The 10000-nt window shown below is 45.6% G+C and overlaps 1 protein-coding gene across 1 annotated transcript in view; it reads right to left on the minus strand.

Moving 5' to 3' along the window:
• Positions 1-10000, minus strand: part of ttc28 (tetratricopeptide repeat domain 28) — a 127202-nt gene that overhangs the window by 50992 nt on the left and 66210 nt on the right. Inside the window, exons 3-5 of the mRNA XM_063209797.1 lie at positions 9463-9610; positions 7159-7431; positions 1-117 (exon numbers count right to left, since the gene is read on the minus strand). The exon at positions 1-117 is cut by the window's left edge and continues 14 nt beyond it. Coding sequence (XP_063065867.1) covers positions 1-117; positions 7159-7431; positions 9463-9610 — 538 coding nt within the window. The remainder of the gene's footprint in view (positions 118-7158; positions 7432-9462; positions 9611-10000) is intronic.

The raw sequence follows: 10000 nt of genomic DNA on the forward strand, positions 1-10000 counted from the left end.
GCTTCATGGCGAGGACCAGCTGGTGTCTGTGATTGGTCAACGCCTCTCTGTAGTTGCCCTTAGAGAAGAAGGCGGAGCCTAAGTTGCCATGGGCACGGCACTCTCCTGATTGGTCACCTGCGGTGTAAGTAAATAAACATAAAAAAATGTCAATTTGAACAACAAAACAGCGTCGTTGTTTGATCAGTGTTCAATCAATGGACGTGCAGCAGTACGTAGAGCACCTGTTATAGAGTATTAGGGTAACACTTTATTTTAGGGATACATCTATTAGCACTAATACAATGTTAATGCCTGCATAAGTAACTTGTAAGGCATGTACTAAGCAAACGCTAAGGCCTACTAGGTCCTTACTAAGGTGAAATTGGTAATAAATCCCTTATTGTGCATGAACAAGACATTTGCGAATACATGCCTAACAAATGTTTGATTTTGCTTTGTACATGCCTTACAAGTTATACAGGCACATTGTACTGTATGTATTAGTGCTAATAGATGTATCGCTAAAATAAAGTGCTACCAGTATTAGCAGGCGAGATTTAGAGTAAATCCATCCGTCAGTTCAAAGGTTATCGCGTCATCGTCATTTCTTTTCAACTGCTCACACACAAAACATGTTACAGAATCTATGTTACTAGTAAACACTAATGCTCAGATTTCACAACTACCTGCCAATTTTGGAAACCACACCGTAGTTCTCACAAAATTCTGTGCCTGTACACACAAGTTTTACGTAATATCATTGGATCTATGTGTGGTGTGAGGCAAGCGTGAACCTGTTTTGCGTTATTGTGAGTCGTGCGGCAGTCATGAAATTACATTGTGTGTAAGCAACTGAAATAAATATGTAATGGAGTTCGGTAACACTTTATTTTAGGGACACATGTATTAGCACTAATACATAAAATATTAATGCATGTGTAAGTAACTTGTAAGGCATGTACTAAGCAAAATAAGACAGTTGTTAAGCATGTATTCACAAATGTCTTGTTCATGCACAATAAGGGATTTATTACCAATATAACCTTAGTAAGGACCTAGTAGACCTAGATTTCTATTTATGTGTAAGCAGTAAGGGCCAGAATACAATGTGTATAAGCTCCTGGTACACTGTGTGAACAAACCCTGAACAGTGTGAAAACAGATGTGGAATAAGGGTCCCTATTCTAAAGTGATGCATTGCTCAGCCCAGATGGCTTAGGGCCCCCGAACTACCTAGGGCCCCCACTCTACGTCCCCCCCGGGAAGCAAAGTGTAAGAACATTTCAGATATTACATTAGTCTCAGTAGGTATGAAGATCTCACTTATTCTACTCATTATGTTAATGTGTAATTGGAAGCATTATATAGCAAGGATTGGACGTAAAGTTATCAATGACGGTGGGTGGTGAGATGTCATTTTTTCATACACCAATTAATTGTAAAAACCCTGCAATAAATGCAGAATATAACGATGAGTAATAGTTTGGAAGCGAAACTAAGCTATTCCTTTCTGATAAATAAGTTAATGTTTGAGAAACTTAGCTACAAGAAGTGCAGTGCATGATGGGTACGCCCTTAGTCAGAAATGCAATGCATGGCCAATGCAGCAATGATAATATTTCTGTTGTTACGTACATGGCAAATTGTTTGGATAGCAACTAAATTTCACAAGTGAGGGGAGGAGCTAAGGACGTAGGCTCAGAGCTGGGTAGGTTGTCTGTTGGCCTAGATTGCGTACCCATCATGCACTGCACTTCTTGAAGCTAATGTTCTCAAACATTCACTTAATTATCACAAAAGAGTAGTTTAGTTTTGCTTCAAAACTATTATTCTAATGTTCTGCATTTATTTTGGGTTTTTTTTACAATTAAAACTCAGTGGTACATGAAAAAAAATTACATCTCACCAACCCACCGCCATTGACAAGTGTACGTTCAATCCTTGCAATATATAGGCTCTTGTTACCTCCCTTTCATTGATATGAACAAGAGAAAACTAGATGACTCAGCAGAGTAAGTATTAATTATTTGATATACCCTTACACTTTGTAGATCGGGGGGGCTAGGTAGTGCAGGCCTGGATGGTGTGGGGGCCCTAGGACTTTGGTAGTGCAGAGGCCCTGAGCCATCTGGGCTGACCAATGCATCACTTTAGAATAGGGACCCTTATTCTGCATCTGTTTTCACACTGTTCAGGGTTTGTTCACACAGTGTGTCGGGAGCTTATACACATTATATTCTGCCACTTACTACTTACTAATAAATAGAAATATAGGCTTACTGGTCCTTACTAAGGTTATATTAGTAATAAATCCCTAATTGGGCATGAACTAGACATTTGTGAATACATACTTAACAACTGTCTTACTTAGCTTAGTACATGCCTTACAAGTTACTTACACAGGCATTAATATTGTATGTATTAGTGCTAATACATGTGTCCCTAAAATAAAGTGTTACCTGGAGTTCCTCCATAATTTAATGAATTCATAAATCAATTTCAGTGTTAGCACACAGGATTTGGTGAAAATCTGTCCACCCGTTCAAAAGTTATCACGACAACCAGAGATGTCAAAAGAAAAAGCAGAAGTGAAAATCAAAAACACAGTTTCGTTCAAACATTGGTGACTTCACCAATTAACCAGTAGCGTGTGTCTTAAGGCCTCCGCACATTGGCTCCGACAAAGTGCAGAGCACTTCTCTGCAAAAGTTCGATTGCATTGTTTTCAATAGAACTCCGCACACTGGCACCAATGTCCGCAAAAGTTAGATTGCATTGTTTTCAATAGAACTCCGCACACTGGCACCAATGTCCGTGGACATCGACTGACAATTAGAGACGAGCAGGGCCGGATTAACATGGCCCGGGGCCCCTAAGCTACAGGTTGCTATGGGGCCCCTAGGCTACAGGTTGCTGTGGGGCCCCCCAGAAGGCGAATGTCGTGAAAAATGTATGTAGATGGTGTCATAATTATGAGCTAGAAATTCAGGATAACATGTCTGCCAACTGTTCTCAACACGGTGGATCCATTTTTCAATATTGCATCTTGTCCCAATTCTGCAATTTTTCCACTTTTGGGCAGTCAGGGGGCCCCTGGCAGGTGGGGGCCCCTAGGCTGTAGCCATATCTAGCCTGTGCATTAATCCTGGCCTGGAGACGAGTTCTATTTTGCCGGAGCTGCCCAGTGACTCTCCGTTCTCTGCGGTGGTGAAATTGTGTGCCGGGGTCGGAATTGTGTCGGAAAGTGCGAAAGTGCTCCGCAGTGCTGCCGGAGTCGATGTGCGGAGGCCCTTACTGTAGGACGATCAGCTGATTCTGTGATTCTGCGCTGGCTGGATGAAATTTGTGGAGGGTTCCTTTTAAACATTTTGTGTTTTTCAGTACCAACACAGTCTATGTACCTCATTAGGTGTCGTGTAATAATTGATGTTAATGTTGTACTGGTTACACCATGCATTTACTTATACTTTTACTTTTGACACAACATGAACTCACAGAATTCTGTGATATTATCACAGACCCCTGGGACATAAAATCTGTGGCAGTTCCACGGATTTCGGGGGTCACGGATGTGCTCTCTATATATTCCTTCAACTCTATGTTACCACAGTCTTATGTTCCAACGAATGTTCTCTCAATATTTTTCAAAGATTTTTTTCTTAATAATATGTATTTACGGACAGGTTAGACTTCTGTGGCCCCAACACAGAATTTTGGCAAAATATGTTAAATTACCACAGATTTTGTGGCACAAGGTGCTGTCTTAATTTCATTCTGTGAATTCTGTGAGATCAGGCTGTTTGGCATCTCTGATTACAACCAAAGGACAGACCCATAGACTCACGTAGGACCGGAGCCATACATTCAGAAGGCGGTGGGACAATGATAAAATCCCCACAATACAGACACAACAGAGACACACACACACAGGCATAACACAAAATAACAAGAGCATGTCAGACAAATCAATAGCACAACATCCAAAATCACATTACAACATGGAAGACAAAATATAAACATATAAATGTGAATGATATAGAAACAAAATATAAACTAAACAATATAATATACATAGCCTATATAAACAGAAAAAAATGTATACTTTTAAAATTACAACATTCTACAGATACTCCAGTCTACACTATGTGACCTTTCATTTTAAGCATGACAACATCCTCCTATTTGCCAGTCTTGAAGTGCAAGAACCGTTTCTGAACCTTAACCTAGTTCTTATCCAAGGTCCTATCCCGGTCATGAGCCTGAACTGTTTATTTCCTGTTTTTAGTTCCAGTGATGCACAAACCAGCTTAAGACAGTTAAAAGTCATGCAAAGCAGCTTTTGCAGGATAATAATTACCATGAGAATGTACACAGTACATAGTTCGCCCTAGATATGTCAAATACTTTATGGATGCAATAACAAGCCTGTATGAATAAAGATGGCATAGAAAGCCCTTGAGAAAGGCACCTACATTGTTGTTGGGAATATTAACATTACCTAGTACCTAAATACCTAACTTTGAATGAAAGTGTAAGGTAAGTGTAATGTAATGTAATTTTTATTTCTATCAAAAAGGTTAGCACATAGATGTACCGAGAAAAATCTGTTGACCAAAAGCTTGGACATCTAACAAAGATTGCAGCCACTTTTGCTTTAAATCAACAATTTCTTTCACGTCTGGCACTTATTTTAATTTAAAGTGATACTGTCCCATTTCTAGAAATACACTTATTTTATACCTCTCCTTGAGTTAAATGATTGGGTTTCACCTTTCTCCTGTTCTTTCAACCGTTCTCTGGGTATGGCAGTGCAAATATAACCTCCATGCTAGCAGTTAACATTGAGTCCTATGAGACCAGCTGGCGGCTAACTGGTCGTAAAGGACTCAATGTTAACTGCTAGCTTGGACATTATCACTTTGTTTGGGACAGTATCACTTTAAGTGCGGTGTAATCCGATGGTGCCAATATAATACAATGTAAAAGGTTAGTCGAGTTTTTCTCTTGCCTTCATTACATCACTTTGAATGAAAGCTTAAGCTAAGTGTAATGTCATGTGAGTGTAATGTAATGTAAAATCTATCTAGCTATCGATCGATCGATCGATCGACCGACCGACCGACCGACCGACCGACCGATCTATCTATCTATCTATCTATCTATCTATCTATCTATCTATCTATCTATCTATCTATCTATCTATCTATCTATCTATCTATCTATCTATCCATCCATCCATCCATCCATCCATCCATCCATCCATCCATCCATCCATCCATCCATCCATCCATCCATCCATCCATCCATCCATCCATCCATCTAAGTGATCCTACTTCCCAAGGTGGGGTCACCTCATCTTACCTAAGGTCTTGGCCACCTCAAGGCCAGGGTGGGGTCACCTCATCTTACCTAAGGTCTTGGTCCCCTCATCTCACCTAAGGTCTTGGCCACCTCAAGGTCAGGGTGGGGTCACCTCATCTTATCTAAGGTCTTGGCCACCTCAAGGTCAGGGTGGGGTCACCTCATCTCACCTAAGGTCTTGGTCACCTCATCTCACCTAAGGTCTTGGCCACCTCATCTTACCTAAGGTCTTGGCCAGGGGGCGCCACCTCATCTTACCTAAGGTCTTGGTCACCTGTCACCTCATCTTACCTAAGGTCTTGGTCACCTGTCACCTCATCTTACCTAAGGTCTTGGTCACCTGTCACCTCATCTTACCTAAGGTCTTGGTCAGGGTGGGGTCTTGGTCACCTCATCTTACCTAAGGTCTTGGCCACCTCCAGGGGGCGCCACCTCATCTTACCTAAGGTCTTGGTCAGGGTGGGGTCTTGGTCACCTCATCTTAGCCACCTCCAGGGGGCGCCACCTCATCTTACCTAAGGTCTTGGCCACCTCCAGGGGGCGCCACCTCATCTTACCTAAGGTCTTGGCCACCTCATCTTACCTAAGGTCTTGGCCACCTCATCTTACCTAAGGTCTTGGTCAGGGTGGGGTCTTGGCCACCTCATCTTACCTAAGGTCTTGGTCAGGGTGGGGTCTTGGCCACCTCNTCTTAGCCACCGCCAGGGGGCGCCACCTCGTCTTACCTAAGGTCTTGGCCAGGGGGCGCCACCTCATCTTACCTAAGGTCTTGGCCACCTCATCTTACCTAAGGTCTTGGTCAGGGTGGGGTCTTGGCCACCTCATCTTACCTAAGGTCTTGGTCAGGGTGGGGTCTTGGCCACCTCATCTTACCTAAGGTCTTGGCCACCTCCAGGGGGCGCCACCTCATCTTACCTAAGGTCTTGGCCACCTCCAGGGGGCGCCACCTCATCTTACCTAAGGTCTTGGCCACCTCATCTTACCTAAGGTCTTGGCCACCTCATCTTACCTAAGGTCTTGGTCAGGGTGGGGTCTTGGTCACCTCATCTTACCTAAGGTCTTGGCCACCTCCAGGGGGCGCCACCTCATCTTACCTAAGGTCTTGGCCACCTCCAGGGGGCGCCACCTCTTCTTACCTAAGGTCTTGGCCACCTCCAGGGGGCGCCACCTCTTCTTACCTAAGGTCTTGGCCACCTCCAGGGGGCGTCACCTCATCTTACCTAAGGTCTTGGTCACCTCATCTTACCTAAGGTCTTGGTCACCTGTCACCTCATCTTACCTAAGGTCTTGGTCAGGGTGGGGTCTTGGTCACCTCATCTTACCTAAGGTCTTGGCCACCTCCAGGGGGCGCCACCTCATCTTACCTAAGGTCTTGGCCACCTCCAGGGGGCGCCACCTCATCTTACCTAAGGTCTTGGCCACCTCATCTTACCTAAGGTCTTGGCCACCTCCAGGGGGCGCCACCTCATCTTACCTAAGGTCTTGGCCACCTCCAGGGGGCGCCACCTCTTCTTACCTAAGGTCTTGGCCACCTCCAGGGGGCGCCACCTCTTCTTACCTAAGGTCTTGGCCACCTCCAGGGGGCGCCACCTCGTCTTACCTAAGGTCTTGGCCACCGGGGCGCCACCTCATCTTACCTAAGGTCTTGGCCACCTCAAGGTCAGGGGGCGCCACCTCATCTTACCTAAGGTCTTGGCCACCTCAAGGTCAGGGGGCGCCACCTCATCTTACCTAAGGTCTTGGCCACCTCCAGGGGGCGCCACCTCATCTTACCTAAGGTCTTGGCCACCTCCAGGGGGCGCCACCTCATCTTACCTAAGGTCTTGGCCACCTCCAGGTCCTGCTGCATGTAGGCGATGCTCTTCTCCGTGTTGCCGAGCGACCAGTAGGCGGAGCTGAGGGAGGAGAAGACGGAGCCGCGCAGCTTGAGGCTGCAGGTGCCGATCTTCAGCGCTGCCTCCAGGACCACCACCGAGGCGCCGTGGTGGGCGGCGCCCAGCAGCTCCTGGCCAATCACGGACACCACCACGAAGGGGCTCTTATCCAGCTTCATCTTCTGCAGCTGCTGATAGGTGGGCTCCAGGGATTCTGGAACATGATATCGGAACAGAGACATCGGAAAACCATGGTTACTCTAAATCAGTGGTTCTCCACCTTTTTTTGTGAACAAACAAACCCCTTGGACCCCTCACACGTACAATATAAACTGGACTAGTGTCTCCCAATGGCAACTACGTAAGCACCGCCCTCGCTCAGCAGTATCCTTCTCAATGCCCCTCGAGGGCTCCCTGATGCCCCCCTGGAGGGCCCTAGAGCCCCCGTTGAGAAACACTCCTCTAAATTCATGCTGCTACCATCGGAAGGTGTGTCTGACACAATGGAGGTCCTCTTTTCGTGTGCACACGGCCAAATTGACTGACGTAGCAGCTGCAACCGTCAAAGTTGGAATTTCTGAACTTTTTGTGAAGGCAACAGACGCGACGGTCCCGACTATTAAGGGGTGTAAATAATAGTCAATGGGATCTGTCTTCAGAGAAGACCAGTCGGAACGCAGCTTTAGGTACAGTAGGTGGACTTTGGATCAGAGGGTTGAAGGCTTGATTCCCACCCATAACAGTATGGTAGAATGTGTGTCCCTACGCCTTCATCCATGACTGCTCTCTTTAAACGAGGGAACCTAGCCTCACATTGCTCCAGGGACTGTAACCAATTCCTAGTAATGATTTTAAGTCGCTTTGGAAAAAAAAGCATCAGCTAACGGAGCTAAGTGAAATACAATTTTATCAAAGTTAAAAGAAAAGTAAATGGATAGATTGGCTTCAGGCATTCTAGAATATGAGATGGAACACCGGAAAACAATGATGAAAGACAGGATAATGGACTGCCTTCATATTAAACGAGTTGCTTTCAAGTGCTTTACTTTGAAAACTCATTCACTGGTGGTGAATCCTGTGAATCCATTCACTGGTTGTGAATCCTTGTAAGCATGGGTGCCGCGAGGGGGGGAAAGGCGTTGCAGATTCTTAGGGCCCGACAGCACTGACAGGGGCCCAAAATATGAATCTTTCATGGTGCCCAACATTTTTAGCGGCGCCCCTGCTAGTGAGACATCAATGAGCAGCATGAGCATTCAGCAGCTCCTAGATTGCATTTGGTCCCAGAATACTCTCTAAGTGTGGAATTAACACTGCATATAGGGCTCAGTGTCTTGCTCAAAGAGCACGTTGACCTCGTAGTAAGCATAACCGCACGAATAGACCAAGCGCGATGCGATTCAAGCGACAGAGCGATACACGCGATTGAAGCGACTACATTGTGTCTGCTACCAGCAGAAGGTAAAGCATTCAAACATTCCCATTGGCTGTGGTCACTGACCTCTATACAGTCATTGGCTGTCGCGGCTTGTCGCCGAACCGCGTCATAGAAAGTTGAAAAGATTTCAACTTCAAACTGTCGCGCTCGTCGGGCAAATCGCTCTAGTCTCCAGAATCGCTTTTGGCGCGCGACTCAATACAAAGTCAATTACTTCCGTCGCTCGACTCGCTCTTGTCGCGGTAGGTGTATTTGTGCGGTAAGGTGGATTCACACCAGCAATCAAAGGGGGCGGGGGCACATTATCTATGTCATGTAATGTGCAACAGTAACTTAATCTTGCTAGCCAAACACACACTCACTACTGGGTCAAAGTGGCTAGTAAGTTGGTCTTTTCTACTAGCCCAACTGAAAATTCCACCAGCATTTGGCCGGTTGGCTGGTGTTGATTTAGAGCCATGCTTACAACCACATGAGGAAGTTCAGAGAGAGGGCAAATGTTAAACTCCTTAAAACAAACTGAAAGAATTAAATGACTTAATTTGCACCCTCTCTCTATGAGACAGACATAGTGGTGTTCTGCCAGCCTGGCTAACCGGAAATCTAATAAAAGCACTTGGGATAAGCAAGCACGGCACACACACACACACAAACACACACACACAAACACACACACACACACACACACGCACACGCGCACACACACACACACACACACACACACAAGAAGTGTCACCCAAAGTGGCAATATATGTAGGATTGTCACTGCACAGTGCACATACACGACAGTATAATACTAATACGTACGGCGTAGGGGTGACTTCATGGCTGCCTCCACCATGCCGAGGAGCAGCTGGAGGCTCTTGGGGTCCTGGGCCAACCCCGAGGCAAACGCGGCCAAGGCATCCGCATGGCGCCCGAGGTACTGCAGAGCCACGCCCTGACGGAAGTATGCCTGAGCAAGAGAGACAGAGAGAGAGAGAGGGAGAGAGAGAGAGACACGTGTGAATATATCATAACAATATATTGTATTTCATAATCGTATCATTGTATTTTGCATGAGTCACTGTCATCATCGTCATCATCATCGTCATCGTCATCATCAAAACCATCTTCTTCCTCCTCCTCCTCCTCCTCCTCATCATCATCAAAGCAGCAGCTACGTATGAGCTATGAGTTTCATTACTTGGACTGAGTGAATGTTATACCCCATGCCTGTACCATACTGTGCTCCTGAGGGCAGACCAGAAGGGAAACTGAGGATGTAGTATTTAGCTCTCTTCCTCTAAACTCAGGTTTTCCCCAGCACTTTATTGCTAAGGCAGCCACTTTGACAAGAAGACAC

This window comes from Engraulis encrasicolus, chromosome 11 (assembly GCF_034702125.1).
Source record: "Engraulis encrasicolus isolate BLACKSEA-1 chromosome 11, IST_EnEncr_1.0, whole genome shotgun sequence".
Lineage (NCBI taxonomy): Eukaryota > Metazoa > Chordata > Actinopteri > Clupeiformes > Engraulidae > Engraulis > Engraulis encrasicolus.